General features: G+C 43.9%; 1 protein-coding gene across 1 annotated transcript in view; it reads left to right on the top strand.

Moving 5' to 3' along the window:
- Nucleotides 1-22,843, top strand: part of iqsec1b (IQ motif and Sec7 domain ArfGEF 1b) — a 196,421-nt gene extending 173,578 nt beyond the window's left edge. The window contains 15 exon segments of the mRNA XM_054616294.1: nucleotides 2,403-2,682; nucleotides 5,474-6,735; nucleotides 7,288-7,449; nucleotides 9,311-9,433; nucleotides 11,475-11,641; nucleotides 12,114-12,253; nucleotides 12,982-13,011; nucleotides 13,159-13,284; nucleotides 13,386-13,485; nucleotides 14,058-14,219; nucleotides 14,351-14,527; nucleotides 16,654-16,703; nucleotides 18,449-18,489; nucleotides 18,491-18,729; nucleotides 18,732-22,843. Of these exon segments, the coding sequence (XP_054472269.1) occupies nucleotides 2,403-2,682; nucleotides 5,474-6,735; nucleotides 7,288-7,449; nucleotides 9,311-9,433; nucleotides 11,475-11,641; nucleotides 12,114-12,253; nucleotides 12,982-13,011; nucleotides 13,159-13,284; nucleotides 13,386-13,485; nucleotides 14,058-14,219; nucleotides 14,351-14,527; nucleotides 16,654-16,703; nucleotides 18,449-18,489; nucleotides 18,491-18,729; nucleotides 18,732-18,985 (3,313 nt within the window). The 3' untranslated portion in view covers nucleotides 18,986-22,843.
- The last annotated feature ends 653 nt before the right edge of the window (nucleotides 22,844-23,496 follow it).

Below are 23,496 nucleotides of genomic sequence, written 5' to 3'. Positions count from 1 at the left end.
GTTACGTAACAGACTTCCTTATTTTGACCCAAACCACAATGTTTTTCTAAACGTAACCAAATTGTTTCATTTGCCTAAGTTTCACTATCACTCTCATATTTTGGTAGGTGCAGTTTTGCCTGTCTGAGTCATCAGAGTGGTAGTGATAACCACTGATAATGCCCATTCAGTTGGCTGATAACATGAGAAATGGGTGGCAACCTCTGGTGTAGGCCTATTCGGTGCTTTCAGCCTCCTCTGGTTTTCAAATCTCGTTCCTGTTAAAGATTTTATTTCAGCCTTTATTATCTAACTTTGACACATTCTCCCATGGAGATCGAAGTCCTTGACAAGGTTACGCAGTGATAGATGGCTCCAGATAGATGTCCTTGTTCTGAGCCGTTCCGCTTTATCCATCAGCCGGTGACAAAGAAAATGAAAAGATATTGAGCATATTTTGCTAAAGACAGTTGCTTCAAGGTAAGAAAACCTCACATTTCCACCATGATTGTAACTGGCTGGGTGAAGTTAGGAAATGAGCTGTAATTTTATAAAGTGTGGGCCCAGAACTATGTTAAAGTGTCACCTTACTCTTGACTTTGTTTTATGAATGGGAGACATTTTTCTCTCTCGGATTGATTGACTGTGCTGTTGATACAAGGTCAGAGCCTGCCGCCTGTAGAACTGAATTTATTGTCCTCAGTGTTAGTCACTGCTGTGTGCGACCAATCGATGAGGGAAGTGCAGTAAGCCTTACTCACTCCCGCCATACTAACCACCTGCCAGGTGGAGTTTGGTGTCCACCTCTACAGTTGATTGAACGCAGTTCTTCCCTCATGCCGGTAGACTCTGTGCCAGTGTGCTCTTTTCGCAGAGCAATTGCTAGCACAAAGGAACTTTTTCAGATTTGTTTTTTTTCCCCATATGCAATAATTCTGGTTTACTCTGGCATTAGTACTGCATTTATTTATACTATACATTTAAACTAATGCTATTTTTTTTTTTTACTATTCTGGCATTTTTGTACCCTCAACTGTCGGTGTGTATAACCAACAGTTGAGGGTATTCTGACTATGGAAACAGTGGATTAACGTTTTCTGTGGCTCCGAGGGAACACAATCAAGTCTGTAGAAACATGATGATGTCATGAGGGTTATCTTTACGTTTTCTCATCTTGGACTCGGAGACCACACATTTGAAACAGAAAGCTTGTGACACAAACTGTTAGCATGGTGTTGGAAAGACATGGGCATTTGAAAACAGAGATACCTACCAGTTGCATTATAGGAAGTGGAGGATGCAAGGTTTTTTTCAAACTTGACCCATGCTAAGGACTAAAAGCCATGACATGTCAGCATCGGTATCAACCATTCTTTTAAATCCGTCTCTTCTTTGTCCCACAGCTATGTGGAGGGTCAGTGATAAGTCACTAGAAAAGTATTTAGAGCGAACAACATAGCAGACTAACTATAATAATTGACTGCAGGAATTGCACGTGCAACTCCCACAGGTGTTTTTAGTGTGAAGCTTTATCTGCAGAAGTAATCTAAGCAGTTGATTCACACTCGTATATCTCTAGGAACTCAGCACTTTTTATTAGCTGGCTTCATATGCATTTAATTGAACTGATGTGTCTTTATAATACACACTTAAGTCTTTCCAAATATTGGCATCCAGTACTGCTTCTGTCCAAAAGGCTTAACTTAACATAATTAAAGGTTTCTGCCTCTGGAGAGGTGGCAGCTTGTTATCGCGCACATTCAAAAAGCAGACTGTCAGATCAGGTAGATGTTCTTTTTCTTCCAGTGGCCTTTAATTCCTCAAAGTGGTAGTTATTGAGCTGCGTCCAAGTACCAGAACACTTTATCCCTCTCAGCTAATCACACCAGCGTCTCAGAGGTGTGGAGGGAAGTGAACAGATCTGCGGTTGACATTTAGCTGCGTCAGTGCGGTGGGGCGCGGCCGCTCGTCGCTCCACACCCCCAGGGGATACGTCGATCGGCTGTCCCCAGTTTGCCGTTTGTGCCGTTTCGAGCAGATGAAGATCCTCAGTGATCTTAATATTAAAGGTGCTGCCTTGCATGCTTTAATCGCTCCTGGCATTGTGTGTGCTGTTTTGATTGAGATTGTAAAGATGGAGCAGCTGATAATGTCGTTGTGATTTCAGTGTTACTCACAAGCGTTTCATTTATTCTTATCAAGATGCAGTGGATGAGTCTTTCTGCTGATTAGAATGACTCGAGGTATGTTCTGCTTTGTGAAGGGAAATGTGTAAAGACAGCACACATCTTTATGCCCCTTCGAGAGGTATCTGAGTTCAAATCTCCCCCTCCGTCACGTGCGTCTCGTTGAAACACAAAGCAGTGCATGCCCTCAGGACAGTGACTCAGCAAACTAACCTTGGTGTTCTCTGTTCTTTGCAGTGTGGAAGGTGATGCTGCTGGCAGCGAGGTGGGCGCCTCTGTGGACCCCGGCGGCGGCTACAGTTGCATCCCAGTGACCCACAGCGGCGGCCTGGGCCCCGACCACCTGGACAGCCAGCTCTACGGACACATCCTGCTGCCCGGCCACCTGCGGCCTCGCCGACCCAAGCTCCAGCACTCGCAGTCCATCCTCCGCAAGCACGCAGAGGAGGAGGCCATCAAGCGCTCCCGCTCGCTGTCGGAGAGCTATGAGCTCTCGTCAGACCTGCAGGACAAGCAGGTGAGGAGGGGGGGGTCTGTAAATACCTAATATAAAGCTGAATCATTAAAGCTGCATTAAACAATGCTCTTGTTTTACTGCAACAATGGGACAAACAACTTGGAGATCATGTGTTAAGTCACGTCTGTGTGATTCTGTCCGTCCGTCCATAGTTATTCCTGTCATATTGCTTCCGCTGATACACACTTTTTTTTTTACATATTTTAACTCCTCACTCCTCTTAACCGGCTAGAAGGGGCCACAAGTGATCAACAATGGCTTCAGTAGCAAAAATAATTATTTCCAGCAAGGCTTAAAACAAGCCATGTTGCAGGCCACATTTCAGTCTTTTTCGTGGCTTAAAAAACTGAAATCCATAAAAAAGTTTGATATGATCTTAAGATATGTTATGATATAATATTATTAGGCTCAATACGAGATTAAAAGAAAAACAGCACTCTACTAATTTAACTTTTCTAGTTGTGTAGTTTGTATTAACAATGCAGTGTCTTTCAACACTTCAGATCGCTTACCTTCCTTTAAGCTCATTGTTTTGGTTTCTAAGCCTGCAACTATACTGTCTTGATTCATTCTCAGCCCTCCCTTTAACATTAAACCACCTGCAACACCGCAGCTCACAAAGTTAGTAGCTATTTAACATGGTGCAGCATTTAGCAGCTAAAGAGAGGGGGTTACTTGCACCAAAAACAGAGCTAAAAGAAGATTGAATTGGACCTGCAATTTTCACGTCGCCAGAAATACGACCAAATGCTAATGTTGCTATGTGGCTGCTGGGTATAAATAGACTTCTATTTGCTTACATGTTGGCCTTAACAACTTCACGAGGAGATAATATCATTGGGAAAAAAAAAAAATGAAGCTGCTTTCATTTGGAATAAAGATTATATTAATTATTAAAATATTAAAAAGGATGATTTTCATACCTTACTATAAATGGTTTGCTAACTAGCTCTTGTTATAAGGAGTCACTTCAAAACAGCAGACAATTGATTTGTTCCTACCCTTAAACTTGACTTGCATAGACGAACAGAAAAACATAGCTCAGACCAGACTGGATCCAAAAAGGACCCATGGACAATTGGACTGGATCTGAGTACACCTGAGGATAGTTAGACCTAATTAGATCGAAAATGTATTCAGTCCAAACAGACCCAAACAGGCTACACCAAATAATGAAAATGCAGAGTTGAGAAGCAGAGCAATACATTTTTCCTGCTCTTCACAGTTCACGTCTGCCCAAAGAATGTGTTTGTCTTCTTTTATAATTATAATGCGCCATGTAATCAGTTCTCTTAGCGAGGCCGCTTGGATATATATTGGTATTACACACATATGGACACAAAGACCTGAGGCCTGTAGCAGTAGGCCTAAAATGGGACATTACTTTGAACAGGTTGGACTCTAAGAAATATGTATAACAAACAGCCAAAGTCATGAATTGCAAGTAAATTGTCTAACATGTGTATTACATCTTTATCTTATTTATAGATATGACGTATAACCTGTTAATACAAGCTATTGTCAGGCTGAAGCTCCTCATGGTGGTCAAATAAAAGTCATGTAAAAACAGGACATTGGCCCTCTCATTAAGCAGTGAAGGTTGTAGCCTGTTGGAGTGAGACACACTGTATTGGTCTATGTCCCTTGTGGAAAGTGTAAGTCCACTGGCCCCCTTGGCCCTTACATGGTGCAGGGAAACATGATTAGTGTAATTTCACTCCATGAGTCCATAGGTGGAAACTGGGTCAGTGTGTAAAAGGCACAGGGGCTGAGAAAGCCTTGGACAACATCCTAATAATATCACTTTAGTTTGATGACTTATTTCTCAGTCAATATGTGATATAGTGTTCCCCCCGAATGATTCATTTTCATCCTCCTTTTAATGAACAATATTTAAACAGTGCAGCACGCACTATTAATCAATTTAGATTTAAGTACTCAGTCTCAACTGTATCTTAATTTGTGGTCTCTTTTTGGTCATTTGTTTTATGTCCGACAGTCTAAAATCATATTTTTTTTCTGAGAGTTATTCCTCATCATTATTTGGGCCATTACCAGTTTATCCTTGAACTGGGTTCCCATCCCAATTCAACATTATCCGTCCTTCCCCTGGAGTCTATTTGAGTCTAATAAAACTTCCAGCCCTTTTTAAATGCCATCACCACTCTACTCGATTCTTTTTAAGGCACTGCAAAAGCAGATAAGAAAGCGGCACCATTCTTCAGTCTGTCAAATTTATGTCTCCTAATATAATAATCTTACTTTTGTATCCAGGTGAAAACAGCTTTTGATCCAGGGTACATTTTCTAGACGGAGTTTTTTTTTTAAAACGTAATCTACTTTTTGTTTCACAAACACGCTTGACAAGTTAATCCCAGATTCATTAACTATCTTTTTTCTTTATCTGCCTCAGTCGTCATAACATGACGATTATTATGTGACCCAGGTTCAATACTTAGATGAACTAACTGAGCCATCTCAATGGCAACTTAGAAATGTGCTGATGAAGACTGAGATGTGGTTGACAAGTCCAGAGAATCTAAATGGACCTTGAGATCCATCTTTTGCCAAACTAAAAAAGCTATTTCCAATAAAATCCAAAATACAGCACCTCTCAGAATATTGTGTGTCCATTGTCCCTCTGTTTATCTTGGATAACTATCACCAGTTGTCCTATTTCGGAGAACATTTGCCGGGTTGGATTGCTTTTACAACACAGCTATGGGACAATGTAGGCTGTCCCCAGTTGTTTCTCAGATGCGTTTATGACACCTTCATTCTCTATTTGCAGGTGGAGATGCTAGAGCGTAAATATGGTGGCCGTTTCATAACCCGGCATGCAGCTCGCACCATCCAGACAGCCTTCCGCCAATACCAGATGAACAAGAACTTTGAGCGTCTAAGAAGTTCTATGTCTGAGAACCGTATGTCCAGACGGATCGTCCTATCCAATATGAGGATGCAGTTTTCCTTTGAAGGGCCTGAAAAAGTCCACAGCTCCTACTTTGAGGGGAAGCAGGTCTCGCTTACAGATGACGGCACCAAAATCGGTGCGCTGGTGCAGTCAGAGCATGGTGGGGAGATGGGCATGCAGGCCAAGACCCCCACCACGCAGAGCGACTTCACTGACGCTATCACAGAACTAGAAGATGCCTTCTCCAGGCAGGTCAAATCTCTAGCTGAGTCCATAGATGATGCACTAAACTGTCGCAGTCTGCATGGTGACGACAACCAGTCGGAGCCTGGTAGAAGCCACCAGGACATGGACAGGGAGGTCATCTGCCAGGTGAAGCCCTCCCACGGCGCTTCGGAACACCGCAAACTGGATGAGATGACAGCGTCTTACAGTGATGTCACCCTTTACATCGATGAAGAAGAACTGTCCCCGCCGCTGCCCCTTTCTCAATCTGTGGACAGACCCTCCAGCACCGAATCCGACTTGCGTCAGCGGTCCCTCAACTCTTCCCAGGACTACTGGTCACTGGCTCATAAGGATGAGAAAGGGGACACAGACACCAGCTGCCGCAGTACACCATCTTTGGAGTGCCAAGAGCAGCGCTTGCGGGTGGACCACCTACCCTTACTGACCATTGAGCCTCCGAGCGACAGCTCTGTAGAGCTGAGTGATCGTTCCGACCGCAGCTCCTTGAAGAGACAGAGCGCCTACGACCGGAGCCTCAGCAACCAGCAGAGCAGCCCAAAAACTGTTGGCCACAGCCTGCCACCTCGAGGGCCTTCCAGAGACGAGGATGCCCCCCGCCATCGGCCAAGGCAATTGGAGGCACACCTGGCCATCAACGGCACCGCAAACCGGCAGAGCAAGTCAGAGTCCGATTTCTCCGACGGCGACAATGACAGCATCAACAGCACTTCCAACTCCAATGACACCATCAATTGCAGCTCCGAGTCCTCGTCCAGGGACAGCCTGAGGGAGCAGACGCTAAGCAAGCAGACGTACCACAAAGAGACTCGCAACAGCTGGGACTCACCTGCATTCAGTAATGACATCATCCGCAAGAGGCACTACCGCATTGGCCTCAACCTCTTCAACAAGTAAGTACATTCCCCACACAAGATCCACTAACAGAGATCGAGACACAATCTGATACACTGCTTGTACCTTGTACATTACATACCCAATGAGGGACAGAGGAGATTATGTAAATTAGATCCAGTCCATTACTTATGTTTTTGAACCAAACATGAAACTCCTGATGTTGATTGAAACATGACTATCTGTCTGTTCTTCTAAAGGTCCAACAAGCCTGGTACTCATTCTGCACCACTTAATGCAGAGCGATTCATCTTAGCCTGTGTGAATCCATTTAATCATAGATGATTGTGGATTTGGTTTCTTTTGCAGAGCCGGCCATTAAGTTCCTTTTAATCATTTGTGATGAACACCGCAGAGAAATGTAACTCCCGCCTCCCCTCTCTCAGCCCTCATCCCATTCCACCACCCTCCCTCCCTGCCTCTCCAAATCCTGTCCCTCATCTGACACACATTTGGCCACGGGCAGAAGTGCAGTGGAATAATCACAGATTTTGGATTGTGTCCTATTTCTCTCTATATCTCTATCTCTCTCCCCTCTCCTATGTATCCAGGAAACCAGAGAAAGGCATCCAGTATCTGATAGAGCGAAACTTTGTTCCGGACACTCCAGTGGGTGTGGCCCACTTCCTGCTCCAGAGGAAAGGCTTGAGTAGGCAGATGATTGGCGAGTTCCTGGGCAACAGACAGAAACAGTTCAACCGAGATGTCCTCGAGTGAGTTTGCAGCAAGAAACGACTCTGTACTCTTTGACGCAAAAGGATTGTTTTTTTCTGAACCCTGAAATTCTCTAAACAGGCTTTTTATTCATCTTTGCCAGTGAATAGAATTAAGTTTTATCTTCCTCCCTAGAATATGAACATAAATAATTATTCAGTTGTAAATATGATGACCAGCTTGCAATCTACAGTCTATGAAGTTTCTGGGCACTACATAATGACTCAAGTTACATCCAGGAAATAAACAGAAATGGAATCCACTCAGGAAATTGCTTTGATGTTCAGATAAACACACAGACTAAATTTATGTTAGGCTAGCAGGAGAAATAGGTTACCATGTACACACATGGCATTTTTTTGTAATCTGTATTTTAAGGACCCTAATGATTTATAGTTAAGAATTTGTCATTTTGCCAAGGTCAGCTAATGGCCAATGGGGTTCATTTGGCGCCAATCTTAAATTGATGTCGCCAATCTTAAATTGATGTCGAAACATGGTAGAACCACTCTTTATTGGTGAAAAATAGGTAAACAACAAATTTTATGCCCATAACAATATAGATTTTGCAACTTTTTATGATGTCTGGCTAAGGCGTGGATGTTTATTCAAGATGGCCGCCAAACAAACCCCATGAGCCTTTAGTTGACCAAGGAGACATGAACAAATCTTAACAACAAACCATACTTTTTGCTTTCGACTGGGCAGACTTATCTCCAGCAGCGTTATCGGAGCCGATTTAGATTCAGCGGAGGATAAGGCCAGGAAAGGTCCGTCAGTGTCAGTTTGACAAGCATATCTAAAGGGCTCCTTGAGAAAATGTCTATAAATCCTGACATGAACGGTATCAAGAGCAGAGTTACACTCTTCACTCCAGCGTCGGAAAAAGTTTCAGGTCTTTTGTTTAGGTAGAAGTTTCATTATAACAGTGGAAAAATGCTCCATTGCAGTAAAAGTCCAGTGGGAAAATGAGGACTGTTATTTAAAAAGGTTGTGGTGACGAACCGACAAACAATTATCCCTCGGCTGTGCTGTTATCCTCAGCTCTATGGAGCGTTTTAGTTTATTTCAGGTCGTTGATTTTGGTTTAGTCTCACTGCTCTCATGAAAGTCATTTCCAGCAGCAGTCAGCTGTTTTGGACAAAAATAAATGTCTGATAAACCCAATGTATGCTATTTGTCCAACACCAAACCACAGACTGGATGAAATAAATGGAGCATTTACCAACTAAAGAGCCTGATATTTTTCTAAGGAGTTGATGGACACCAAAACAGAGCTACAAGCAGAGTGAATATTTGATCTAAATTAATTTATCTGGTTGCCAGAAACGGGACTCCAAATCCATGCTAATGTTGCTTCCTGCCTGGTGGGTAAATGAGCAACTGATGTGTGTTTGATATTGTGGTAATTATCCGTACTGCTTTAAGTCGAAGTAAATGTGTTAGCAGTAAACATGCTCTAATATCAAAGTTAAGAGGGGATAAAAATCTTGTTTTTCCATTTCTAGGAATTTTAAATTTTCAAAGAAGGAAGGGATGAAAATGGGAAAAAGGGAAAAAGAGTCAAGTACAGACTGAGAAAATGTACTGAAACTCTTAAGTCTACAAGGATGTTTTGTCAACAAGGCTGTTTTCAGGAAAGAATGTGGAGATGTTTACCTGTTTTTATTTCATGTTGAATGTAAAAAATTAGCATGAACTTAAGTCGTCTGTAGCTGATGAATGTAGTTCCACTCATTAAAGGCAGTTCTCATTAAAGGTAGTTTTACAGTGCTGAATCCCATGCAGCTTTCTTGAAGAATCAAGTTATTCCTATTTGAAAAGACTGATCTTCCCACCTCCTGCTGTGTTTTTCTCCAGCTGTGTGGTGGACGAAATGGACTTCTCAGCTATGGAGCTGGACGAAGCCCTCAGGAAGTTCCAGGCACACATCAGAGTGCAGGGAGAAGCACAGAAGGTCGAGCGGCTGATCGAGGCCTACAGGTGAGAAACACTGGGGACAAAGTGAATGGTTTCATCACTCAAACAAGTGTAGACGGAATGATGGCTGGATCATGGAAATACTATACCACAGCAAGGAGGATAGGGTCCTACATCAACTTAGACCAATTTATGATTAGGTGACAGGATGATCATTACCAGGTTCATTGCCAGGTCTAGTATTTACCACCAACACAGCGTGTATGAATAACGGAAAGCACAAGCTAGCTACGTACAATGTCACATGTCCAAACCATAGACTGTATATAAAGATGGGCGAAATGACAACCGCCCAAAAGTGAAGCCAAAACATCTTGTTCGCCCCCTGGAGGCTGGTTGTAGTGTAGGTAATAAACCCTGCCCCCTCCATGTTAGTGGAAGGGACATGGGCTAAACAAAGAAATTAAAGGTTTACGTCAAAACAATTTTTCCTAAAGAAGGTCTCAGTCATTTAAGGTAGTTCTTATCATGCTGATGTATTTTCAAGTGATCACTTTTCTGGTAAGTTTAGTTTTAATTACTTATTTGATGCTTTAAAAAGAGGATCAATTTGATCATAAACGTATAGAACGTTCTACAACCGACGTCATGTGCATTTAATATTTTTGCCCAAGCCACCCGAGTTAGCAAGCTTTAATAATTTGATTAAAACTGTTACCAGCATTGTTCCAGATTCTAGAGGATCACGACCGTTATCCGTTAGCTAGCTTGTTCTTTTACATTATTCAGCCAAATGCTTCCGTGGTTTCTCTTAGTAAGTAATATTAATGGTTACCGTAGATTGTAAACACAGATGAGTCTGAATTTGAAATTGATTGAAAGCTTTTACAAGGACACATGCATGTTCTGTTTTTGTTCTCGACAACAAATTACTAAAGCTTTTTAACTGTTGATGCACAGAACAGCCATTTTGGATGTTGAGGTTGAGATTGGTGGGGTTTTTCCGACTCTACGAGTATGAAATCCGACTTCAAGTGGCGTTCCTGTGGAAATTTCCATTAGGGAACTCGGAAATTTGGTCCACAAGACAGCTCAAGGTAACGAGTGCTCGGCTCGTGATTTGCTCGGGCGGCTGTACAGGCGGGACCTGGATACTGGATCTTAAACACTCTCGGGCATAAGAGCATCAGTGCAAAGTCATTCTAAATCCAGACTCTGTTCTTCCAGATCATTGCAGAAACTAATTTAGAGGAAATTAGTTCAAAAAGTTGAGAAAAAAAGCTCCCTCAGGGCTGCTGATGGATGTTGTTTGGGACTAATTTATTTCCCCCGCACCTCTGGTAGAAAGGTGCTCTCATGCCCACAGAGAATCAGCTTCGATCAGCACTGAGCAAGGACATTTCGGCCTCAGTAAACACCGCAGTCACTGTTACATTGGGGAGAGATGGAGATAACTGATCATGTGGCGCTCGCCCCCGGCAGCCTAGTCCAGATCTGATCGTGGACTCACTTTATAGTGACTCAGAAAGCTGGTGAGCGGACAATCCTCAGCGGTACTAGATCATGGGTCTTTTGACTCGAGGCTGTGACGCATTATTCAAATGTATGTGATCACAGCTGATATAGTGGAGAGCTCGATATTGTTATCAATGTTCTCGCCAATGAGTGGAACTAACAGGGATAGTTGCAAATTGATTTTTCCTTGAAGGAAAGTCTTCATATTGATGCTTTGTCCTTTACTAGTGTTCAGATGTTGGTGCTTTGTGCAACTTCAATTTGAGTTTTCCCCGCTGTGTGAAATAAAGTTAAAACCATGATGGTACTAGTGCTTAATTTTAGGGATGCACGATGAAACTGTGCGTAATTTTAGGGATGCACGATGATATCACAGCGTCATCGGTATCGAAACATAACAGCTTTAGCTTTAAATATGCGATATGACAGGCCAATAAGTGTGCATGTGACGTTAACCGTTGACGGAGTATAGTCGGGCTAAAACCCAGCAGAAAAATGCAATTTTCACAGAATATTGGCATCAGTCAAAACATACAGTGAGGAAATGCGTATTGATTTCTTGGCTCTGTGTCCAACATCCTCTCCGCAGCCAACGCTACTGCATCTGCAACCCTGGCGTGGTGCGGCAGTTCAGGAACCCCGACACCATCTTCATCCTGGCCTTCGCCATCATCCTCCTCAACACGGACATGTACAGCCCCAACGTCAAGCCCGAGAGGAAGATGAAGCTGGAGGACTTTGTCAAGAACCTTCGAGGTACTTTGCCCGGCTTACTGTAAAAAAAAAAAAGTACTATTATCTTCGGACGCTGGATAAATATTCACTTCAAATTGAGTTTTGTGCATGCATTTTGCCTTGATTAATGGCCGTGTCAATCAGTTTTTTTTTTGTTTTTTTTGAAGTCGTATCCAAGAGAGCTTTGCTGTCGAGGCAAATCTCTTTTTAGTTGCCCTCAACAGATTTTGAGGGTATTAGCGGGGGCTTTACGGCATGGCTAACTCATTTCTCTGCCTACTGGAGTAGTCAGTAATTAAAGTACAGTACTGAGAGGAGGAGAGCTGTTTGTCCTCAGAGAGCTAGAAGGACATTTCTGTCGGCACTGTGAGAAATGTGTGCAACACAGCAGTGTGTAGGTAAATTCAGGGGTTCATCAACTCTCATAAATCTCAGAATTAATCATTAATCCTTCTCTCTCTCTCTCTTCTCCTTTCCTCTCATCGTCTAACAGGAGTGGACGACGGGGAAGACATCCCCAGAGAGATGCTGGTGGGGATTTATGAGCGGATTCGCAAGCGGGAGCTCAAGACCAACGAAGACCACGTTTCCCAGGTTCAGAAAGTGGAAAAACTCATCGTCGGAAAAAAGCCGGTGAGTTTGAGCTTGCCCTTGGGGGGCACGCCACGCTGTGTGACCGCTTTCATCTCACCCACCATTCAGGAGCTGAATCTAACAGCGAGTGCGTAGCATCCAAATTACCCAATGTACCCTGTGGGCTGTCACTGAGAGCGCCAGTTTTCTTCCCGGCTTGCGTTCTCTAAAAAACATAACGTAAAAGAGATGAAAGGGTGTTCTTTACCTGAACCTGCTCTCTTCGCTGTGTGACTCATCGATCCTTTGGGGGCCTGGAGCCCTTCACGCTGAATGACTGTAATACGTCTTTCGCCCCTAGAGCGAGCCAAGTAAAGTGCCATCTGACAAGCTTGGTTATAATAAATGAGATAAACAGCCTCGCGCCGTATAATCATGAAGGCGTTTTTACTCGAAAAACACAAGCCCTGCTTCTCCGTCCATTCATGCCCTTTTCATCAAACCAACTCCGCTTTTGTTGACGCAAGTCAGCAGACCTTGGCAACGTCGTGGTCATAAAGCATGATGCACATTGGGAACACGACACACATCACTAATATATGGATTGTGAGGAATGCGTAGATGTTTGTTCCACGATCCATAAAACTAGTTTTCCCAATTCTAAATTTGGTCAATTTTTCTTGTTGTACGTCGCGTCTTTTCTTTGATGTATCACAAATTTAAAAAGTCCCCCTTATGTGTTCACTGATCCCTGTGAAATGACTCTCTTATGTATTTCCTCCTCACAGATCGGCTCGTTACACCATGGTCTGGGCTGTGTGAGTATTACTCTTCCTGTCATCTGAATCTTAGGGGTTGAGTGGAAATATTTGTAAAAAAATATACAAAAAAGGCTTTCTGTAACAGAAAACATTTTATGTATTAAAGTTGTAATACTCTGTAATGAGGCAGTACCTTGTGCACAGGTGCTCTCCTTACCCCACCGGAGACTGGTCTGTTACTGCAGACTTTTTGAAGTGCCCGACCCCAACAAACCGCAGAAGTTGGGCCTTCACCAAAGGGAGATCTTCCTCTTTAACGACCTGCTGGTGGTAAGGCAGACATCCGTCCTCCGGCACACTGAGAACACGCCCTGGCCTTCACTGAAAGAGTCTAAACCACATATGTATGCCTACTTTTTTTTTCTCCGTAGGTTACTAAAATCTTCCAAAAGAAGAAGAACTCTGTGACGTACAGCTTTCGGCAGTCCTTCTCACTTTACGGCATGCAAGTGCTGCTCTTTGAGAATCAGTGTAAGTGCCTAAATCCGCTTTTGTGTACGCTCTCTTCTGAATGTGTCCGTATGCTTCAAATGAACTAGTATGTAAGGGAACGAGTAGAAGGGGTAAAAAGGCTTAATGGTGGTTCAGAAGGGCCACACCATGAAGCAGTTTTGACTGTCAAAAAATGTACGGAGGGTGGAGGTTTCTGACTGTGTTCAGTGACCATACAAGCGTTTCGTTTGAAGCATACTGACACCTTAAAGCTTCAGTCGGTAACTTTTATAGACAAAACTTTTGGCCATATTTGCTCAAACTGTCACTTTATCCTGACAGGAGTACATGAGACGGAAAATCTGTGATAAAATCCTCTGCCTCTTTTTAGTGCCCCCTTATGCATTTGTAAGATTCTAGTGCGCCGGAAGGAAAACGGCCAACCAGAGATTATCTGTTTTATGTACTACTGTCAGATATGATCTTTGTTTTTAATTTTATTTTTATTACCAACTGCAGCTTTAATAGTAGCTATTCATTTCTGTTGACCCCCTGGTGGTCCTTCTACCTGTGTTCACTCGGGTTAAAGCGTTGATTTCGTCACCCTTTAGATTATCCAAATGGTGTCCGTCTGACCTCGGCCATTCCCGGAGCTGACATCAAAGTCCTCATCAACTTCAATGCGCCCAATCCTCAGGACCGCAAAAAGTTCACTGACGATCTGAGAGAATCTATCTCTGAGGTCCAAGAGATGGAGAAGTACCGGATAGAATGTGAGCATGGTTTTCTCCATACACCTGTGCTCAACAATTAATCCATTTAATCCATCCTTCAACCAGTTTAAATATTAGACGCCAAGAGAGAGATGTGTGGGTTGCTGTTAATGCTGTATATGTGCTTCCAGCTGAGCTAGAAAAGCAGAAGGGCGTGGTGAGGCCCAGCATGTCCCAGTGCTCAGGGCTGAAGAAGGAAACGGGGAACGGCAACCTGAGCAGAGTGAGCCTCGACGACAGCTATGCTGTCGGAGAGGGTTTGAAGAGGAGCGCCCTCAGCAGCTCCCTACGTGACCTCTCTGATGCAGGTAAAAACAGTGGTTGCCATAGTAACACACTGATCTCAAGTCTCATCCCTCTGCTAGACAAAAGTAGAGCGTAAAAAAGCCAAACGGCTGGCATGATGCTGAAGAAGCCGAGTTTCCTGTTCCTGTAGGGTTTGATTTGGCCGGTAGCCGCTGCAGATGGTCTTAGTCTAACTCACCTCTGAGCCATGAAGCCAGTCAAGCACGGAGATAGACAGGGGTGTTTAGCTAATTAGCCCATGTGCAATTTTACCAGAGGCCATCGACCAATAATCCTTCACCGCCGGCGGGGGGAGGAAGCAGCCCTATATAGGTCACTGTGATCAATTTGAGCGTCTCAGCGGTAAGAGGAATTAATGTTGTGTGGTTGATTCGGGCAGGGTGTGGAGAGTCCCCCGACACAAACACACACACTCTGTGACCTAAGCACAGAGTTCAGACCAACGGAGCAGTGGTGATGCTATTTGAATGAGCAACACGTTTCAGTGGCAGGCTTTATAGTGGCCAACCAGTACCAGATTTTGAAAACCTACATTTTCTCAAGGAGCTGTTTGTGTATCACTCAGTTCAAATTTGATTTACAAATTTTGAGGCTTGGTTCACGTAAAAAGTGACTTAATACAGTTTCTTCAATAAATGGGAACTCTAAAAGCGCTCTGCCCAGTCCGAGAAAATAACCCTGATGATTCCATTCATTATGCATATTTTGAAGTGTCGCGCTAGAAGAGCTGTACGGAAACAGCAAAACTCGATAAAAAGTTTTCAAGATGTTCTGAATGGATTATGGCTTTTTTTTTTGACTGTGGGCTATATTCATAACAATATTCAGGGGCCAAATGATAGGGAATGTGTAGTTTTCAAACAGTTGCACTGCAAGAATATCAGTGTTTATATACCAGAAAACCCCATGTGCCATAGAAAATTCCTTTTCTATCAAAATAACTTCTCAATACTGCTAAACAGGTATTGGTGTGCCCACAAAGTAATTCACAATTAAATGTAATTATTGGGTTTTTAACTCACGTGAATATCTACCCATACAAGTGTTAAAACTAAAAACAAGGGACAACACCAGACCGTCTCATTTCGGAGACCGCTCGGTCGAGCCTTCACGGTATTCAAAGGACGCGGCCGACGTAGACCACGAAGGCTGCGTTTTCCGAAGGATGCAGCCGCTGGATTGGGACACAGCTTTTGTCTTCAGACGGCATTAAACAACACTATCTGACATAAAAGAAAACTTGTTACACATTCCTGAAGACCTCTCTCCATTTTTCTCTCTTAGATAGTTAAATGGCCAGGCCGATTTGTTTCCTGGTTCAAAGCCTCTTCTTCTACTGCTCTGTTTACTGGCAGATTACAGCCATGCGTGGCCTGTAGCGCCAATTTCTTGCCAAACTTTTTTTAGACAAGTTTAATGGCTCAAAATCTGTTTATAGAAACATTCCTATTTGCATTTTCTTTTTGCGACATTTCAAAAGTTTTGCAGTAAATTTATTTATTAAATTTATTAGCTATTGTGACGTTATCACTGTAATCTCAGTTTGGGCTTGGAGGCTACAAATTTAAAAGAAGGCTACAAGCATAAAGCCTCATTTGGAAACTGGAGACGTGAAGTTTCAACAAGTGTGAACAATTACCAGGTGGGGAGGGTCTAATAAGATATATCATTGGTTGCATTATGGCAGATGTAGGACACAGTGTTTTTCATTCTCGGAACAAAAATGTATTAAAGGATATCTTGACCTCTGCTGATTTCATTTTTTTTTTTAAATTTGTCTCTTGTGAGTCTTGCAAGTTAACAGGGGTGAAATGCAAAATTGCCGGAGTATCCCTTTAATGCAGCCAGATTGCAATTGTTCTGCTAGTGGGAAGGTCTCCTGCCAGCTGTGTAGTCACCGACTTAAACCTTGTTGTGGAGTTGTAGCAGTGCCTCGCTTCTCGTCTTTGTCCCTCTAGTCCTTATTCGCCTCCCTCTGCCTTACTGCCAGTAGCTTAGTCGTGTGCCACCGTTGTCACCTTAGGGTGCTATAGCGCACCTCCCCCCTCCGCTGTAGACAGGAGGGATGTGTGCACCATCACGTGTTAAGCAGGCGTGTCTAATCTGTCATGTTGCATGTTCTGGGCAGGCAAGCGTGGGAGACGCAGCAGTGCGGGATCACTAGACAGCAATATGGAAGTAAGTAGGAACAACTGACGCCAAGCTGACTCTGTTGTTCACTTCTGAATGCGCAAGCCTTTGATTTTTTTGTTTCTTTGTAGTTTGAGTTGGTTTCTTTTGTTTTGTTTTGTTGTGGTGAGCGCATTGGTCACTGTGCATGCAACAGGGTATAATCCGCCACGGCATGTGCATGGCATGACACGACTAATACCACCCTCTGACTCACACTAGGGCCGTTCTGTGTTGATTGGTAGACTCCCGCCTTTTGAGTCATCCTCTCGTGTAAGCGGGTTAGAGTTCTAGCCATTTCCTGAATTTCGTCCTTTTTTGTTTGTTTTTGTTCACTCCAAGTGAACCTGGATGTGCTTTTGTCGGTTCCAGCTACTGCATGCTCACATAGTTTGAAGTGACCCCTGACCTTGACAAGAAGCCCCACCTTCCTTTTTTTCATTGTCACACTTAGCCAGCAGTGTTCTGCAGCGAAAGAGTCCTGACATGAGGGCACAGATGAACACAGTTTATGTAAACTCTCTCAAGCCAGTTAACCCTCTGTGACCAGGGCCATTTGCATGTGGCTAGCTGAGTCAGCTTGATTTAATTGTTGTTGATTTGACACAAGCCTAAAAATTCAGTTCTTTAGTGCCAGTTTGGATACGGAGCTGTTGCCAGAACAGGGCCTTTTAGGATAAAGCCGTCATTATTCTATAGTTTTCTTTTTGTGGATGAAGAAGAGACCAACACCAAAAAGAGTCCATCTCTCAATACTATCCACACAGTCTGTGGCACTCAGCCCGAAATTCAGTTTAATTAAGTTAGCTGTTAGTTAAAATGTCAGCCTAGTACCGATGACAAGTGTTAAGAATAACTATATAGAAGATGCCAATCTTCTCGATGATTGTCGTGTTTACTTATGAAGGTCATATAGAGGCATCGGTATTAAATTTAGACATCATAACTCAACACTCTCTTCTTGGATCCACTAAGTCACTGGTGATATCGGTGATGTGAGGTGCCTGCGCGGGGGCCAAAATTATATTAAAAGACAAAGCCCACTCCGCAACATCCCTTTCACCCTACTGCTGTCTGGCAAGGGATACAGAATAAACTGCTGTCGTACTACCAGAGTGCACATCAGCTTCTTTCCTCCACTCATCCTCCGTTCTCCACCACAGAAATAGTTTTGAATGACGTTAAAATAACGTCATTCAAAACTGACGTTAAAATAACTTCGAACCCTTTGTTTATTCTGCATGTTGTGCATGACTCCAAAAGGTTCGCTTCATTTCCTAAACTAAAACTTTTGTTTTGATTTTGTTCTGTTACTGTATCCTATGAAGTTTTATTTTGTTTCTCTTGCTGAGTGGGAATTTTAGAAACATCAAACCAGATCAGTTAACTCAGTAATGCACTTTTGGTGACCCCGAACATGACAGTCGAAAACGGTACTGCATACAAATGTGTTTCCTGTATACAGGCTGCAGCTTCAGATCGCTCTATAAACACTCCAAAGTGGGGGCACATGGAAATCAAAAGAGGGTTATGTAACCTTGGAAAGCAGATCAGCATCAGCAGAATTCAAGGCAGTTTGTCTGCTTGTGACGGTGCCAATGATACAGCGACAAATATGTCTTTTGGTCCTTAAATCAATGGCAAAATTTGAATCTGCAGCAAGTATACCTTCACTTATATATGCTGTGTCACACAGGACAGCAAGTCACAAGTCCTGTGTCTCTGCTGTGATCTGACCATCCTCTCTCTTGCAGGGGTCCATCATTAGCAGTCCTCACATCCGCCGGAGGACCCCCGGGCCGAGACTGCCCGTCCCGCCACAGCGGCCATTCCCTGCCCAACTCCTCCTCGCTGCTCGGCACTCTGTTCGGTACCAGGCGGTTGAAGTCGCCCAGCCCCACCCCGCAGGCCCTGCACCCCACCCTCATCTCCCACACCCCTCACCCCGCCAACCTGCACCACACGGCCCGGTCGACGGAGACTGACGGGGCGGCCTCTGTGCACCCTGACCACGGCCAGTTCTGCCACGTGGCTCAGAACCCCCACCTTACCACCACCACCACCACTACCACCCGCCGGCCCACCTGCAGCACCCTCCGCAGCAGTACCACACGGCACCGCCCCATGGCCAGCGGCCGTCCTACCCGCCGCACCCCCATGGCCACGGAGCCCACCCGCCGCATCCATCCCATCCCGCCCATGGGCCCCACCACCATGGCCCACCGCCTGCACCCTCCCAGGCACCCAGCAGCACCAAGCCCAAACACAGCGGCATCAGCACGGTGGTCTGAGATGCGCTGGAGGAGGGGGAGGCGCTCTTTGACTGAACTCTTGATTTTTTTCACTCCGAGGCCCTCGGCTGACGAGACGGTGACACTGTGCATCCGCTGGTCTGGGGATATGAAGCCAGACGAGATCCTGTGCCTCCTTCGGCATTTTTTTGTTGTTACGCTCGGGGCAGCGTATTCAATACAAAACATTTCCTCTCCGGTTGCTCCCTTTCATTTAATCTCACAGGTCACGCCTGGCGCCCTCGTGAGCAGCGGACGACGACGCAAGAGCATGCACAAAGACCACAACTACTGTTTTTCCTCAGTAAATTACAGCAACACGATCAAATATCTAATCTACAGTGTGGGGGGGTGGCGTGGCTGAACGGACAGAACGGTCATCCTCAGCCGTACAGTAGCCGTACCAGTATTTAATGTAGCGGTAGCTCACAGTGCACTGTGATATCTCTGTTAGCAGCGATAAATGTGCCAATTATGGAAGCATTTACTAATTTAGTCACAGCAATTGCTTTATGTATATTGTGCATAGTGTTTTGTAAGATGATAATATCAACTGTTATTATTATAGTTATTATTATTACAGAGCAAAACGGCGTCTATTATAACGCTCAGTATTATACTGGCACATAGGTGGCGTATTTTCACTGTTAAGAAACAGATCAGAGCTTTTATTAGTGAGGCAGTTAGTGAGGATACTGCTGTGTATGGTTGCCTTCTGAGTTAGGTTGAGATTGTCCAAGGCCGCTGCAGCCTTTGCACGACGGCTTTGGTTTCCGTGGCGTCACTCAGCCACAGCGAGCTGCCGAGCATCACAGATTCACCTGAATGTCCGCCATCATTTTATTTTTTTAAACCATTTTTTTTAAGAGTCCAAAAAACGATACGGACTGGACTGCGACCTGGTGGGATGGAGTTGGAGGAGTTAGGGTTTTTTTTCAGAAGCTGATGGAGTCTGCAGGGAAACAGGTTTTTAAGTGTCTCCCCTGAATGTGGAAGCTCTCAGCTGGCTGAGTAGTCCCCTCTACTGTGTCACTGTGCGTCCCTCAGAGCCGGCGAGCGCCCCCTCCGTCTCAACCACAGTGGCAGAAAATCAATAATTATCATTCTGCGACGGCGCTCGCGCTGCTTCGCTTCGCTCAACGCCAATGGCAGTTTTTATATCAATCATCCTTCTGACATATTACCGGACGGCCGTCCCGTCTGTGGGGTGTGAAGAGCGGAGGCAGAGGAGGGGGGGCATGCTGGAGCATATTTACTGTTGAAAAGTGACAGACTTGTTCTACTTAGTTGATATCAATGGCAGAAGTGAGTCTGAGTCTGTTTGAAGAATATGAGATGGATTTTTTTTTTTTTACTTGTATGTGCAATATGTATTTACTTTTTTTGTGTGTGTGTGTGTGTGTGTGTGTGTGTGTGTGTGTGTGTGTGTGTGTCTAAGAGCTATTTCAATCCAGTGGTTGTTCCATTTCGTTTGGTTCTGTTAGCGTTGTCTCTTTTTTTCCTCCCATGATGAACGTCCTTTGTCATTTCTTCCCAAATGTTTCAGTGAAGTGAAAGTATCCACATGGATTCGGATGGACTAGACCTTCCACGCAGATAAAGAACGTCAAAGAAAAATCATTTTGCATGTAACAATGTCTCTCCAGGTTATTTTCTGACTATCGTGTATTCCCAAACTATATCAGTGTTGCAGTCGACAGTTGTTAAAAAAAAAAAGAAATTAAAAAATTAATGCTAGAATAGTTTTGACTTATTTGATTACAGCTAACTGAAGTCATTTGTGTCACTCCAGAAGATAACAACATCCGTATCGTTTCCCGATGCGCGCGCAGTAGTTTGCCAGATCTTTAGCGTGCACATTAAATCTGTGGGAGGGGAGGTAGAGCGGGCGTGAGGAAGGACGAGCCCCGTCATCTTGAATTTAGAGCAATGATGGACAGACCTCTGTGGGTAGAACGAGTTGGAACTCTCTTATCTCCGTTCAGAAAATACTACTGTCGTCAATGTTCAAGTTATCGAGGCACCACCTTCTGAAAAAATACCATTCATAAAGGGTTTATACTACGTAACCAATTTGATTCATTGATAAAGTTAATTCATTGTTAAATGCAGAACCACAAAGTGGACATGGTATAATTTTTTCTCCTGCCGTTATCTCGAGATCATCAGTTAATTACTTCGTAATGTCGAGAAAACAAACATTGTCATTTCGAGACAATGAGGTGATTATCTTTTTATATACAGTCTTATAATATTGTATTTTTTTATAGGCAGGCTTCTTTACGAGCTCGATCCGGGCCGATTACATTAGTGTTAGTAAGAAACATAAAAGTATCAAAGTATTTTTTTCTCTCCAGGAAACTAATCGATTACCTTGTTGGAAAGTTTGTTTTTCTCTAAAACTTGTGGTCTCCAGATAACGGCATTCAAATAACTGCTAGCGTGGCGGTCTCGACTTCCGTAGATTAAATGCATTAACTACTGAAAAGTAATAAGCTTTACACATCAATAATAAGTCATTCATAAGAAAAAAGCTCCAGATCAGAGTCCAATCGACGTTTGCTCTGCACTCGCACAAGCTTTTTGAGTGAACTGTTGTTTATCAAGAGCTTATAACTGATGTATGAAGCATTAGTAAAGTATTTGTTACCATTAATGAAGCCATTAGTTAGCACATGTAAACCCTTTATAAGGGGTGCCTCGTTAGACAGTATTTGCCATGATCCAAAACGTATTCAGCCGGCTTAATGTACTGTAGGCTGCTCTAAAATGTATAATTTGAGATTGACTCTAAATCTTTCAACTATACAGCATTTAATATCCAGCGTAATTTAAGTTGCTATGGAGTCACAAAAGTGCCAATACTGCGTGGTCATTACATTTAAAATTAGTTTTATATCAAAATTAAATGGTCCCATTACAACGCCCACAGTTGACCAACCTCAAACTTCTGTCTTTACCAGCCACTTGTAAAGGAATAATGTTAAAAATGGCAGCCGAGAAGAAATGGTCCCCAAAATGATTTCCGATCAGAGTGTTCTCAGTTACAGCCCACCAGTTCCTTTCAGGCGACTGATCAATCATAAAAAATCCTGTCCAGATTCCGTGTGAGGTGCTTTGTCACATGCCATCGATGCCTACCGTTTCTTTTCTTTTCTCTCTCTCTCTCTCTCCCTTTTTCGTTTTAAGCGGTGGGCTCGACTCGCCCACTAAACTTTCAACGTGACTTTGATTTCTCTGACCGATGCTTGTTTACATTTAGACAGATTTCTGGCCCTAGTAGCGTGTCTTTTCATGTCAAGTTGTGTCATCTTACTCCCAGCATGCATTTCACCTCTATTTCCACTGTACAGTACAAAGGCATGGCGGTATACTGCTGGGTGTAAATAGCAAATCCATCTATGGGGGGAACCTGATGTAAGTCGATGAAGAGGCTCTGAAAGGGAGGCGACGTTTTACGGGTGTGTAGGTAGCAAAAAGCAACGAGAAAAACAAATGTAAATAGCCTGTAAATAATGATAATTATTATTATAACTACTGCTCGGTGTCTGCAGTTACATCGAAGGTGCATTCCTGCTCCCCTCTGATATTTACATAATCATCTACTGCTTTCTCTCTGCCTCCGACCGGGACTGAATTATCATAGGTATGTCGAGATGAAAAAAGCCGGCTGTTTCCGGGCTCAATTTCCCGGAGACGCTCCTGTTTCTCACTCACTCAAGGCCCACTTCGGGAGGTGGAATGAAAGGGAGGACTGCTCCTTATTTTATTACGCATTCTGTTTCTAAGTAGACAAAACCCTATCGATGTAAAACTAGTACTGTGATCATGTTGAGAAACGCAAAATAAAACGATATATTGTACAATCTGAGCTGTGTGGCTCCGTTCTGTCAAAGAATGTTATTTTATTGGATTCACTTGAATGACTGCTACCAGGAAGTCGGGTACAGTGCCTGTGGAGTGGCAGACCGGGGTGGTGGTTCCCATTTTCAAAAAGGGGGACCGGAGAGTGTGCTCCAATTATAGGGGTATCACACTGCTCAGCCTCCCCGGGAAAGTTTACTCCAGGGTGCTGGAAAGGAGGCTCCGTCCGATTGTCGAACCTCAGATTCAGGAGGAGCAATGCGGATTCCGTCCTGGACGTGGAACAGCGGACCAACTCTTTACCCTTGCAGGTCTGTTGGAGGGTGCATGGGAGTTTGCTCATCCAGTCTACATGTGTTTTGTGGACTTGGAGAAGGCCTTCGACCGTGTCCCTCGGGGAGTCCTGTGGGGGGTACTGCGGGAATATGGAGTACCTGGTTTGTTACTACGAGCCATTCGGTCCTTGTATGACCAAAGTGAGAGCTGTGTCCGGATACTCGGCACAAAGTCGAGCTTGTTCCCAGTGCGTGTTGGCCTCCGCCAGGGCTGCCCATTGTCACCAATCCTGTTTGTGATTTTCATGGACAGGATTTCAAGGCGCAGCCGGGGGAGGAGAGTTTCCGATTTGGGGACCTCAGAATCGCATC

Source organism: Anoplopoma fimbria, chromosome 17, assembly GCF_027596085.1.
Source record: "Anoplopoma fimbria isolate UVic2021 breed Golden Eagle Sablefish chromosome 17, Afim_UVic_2022, whole genome shotgun sequence".
NCBI lineage: Eukaryota > Metazoa > Chordata > Actinopteri > Perciformes > Anoplopomatidae > Anoplopoma > Anoplopoma fimbria.
This window is presented reverse-complemented; position numbering and strand designations above follow the sequence as displayed.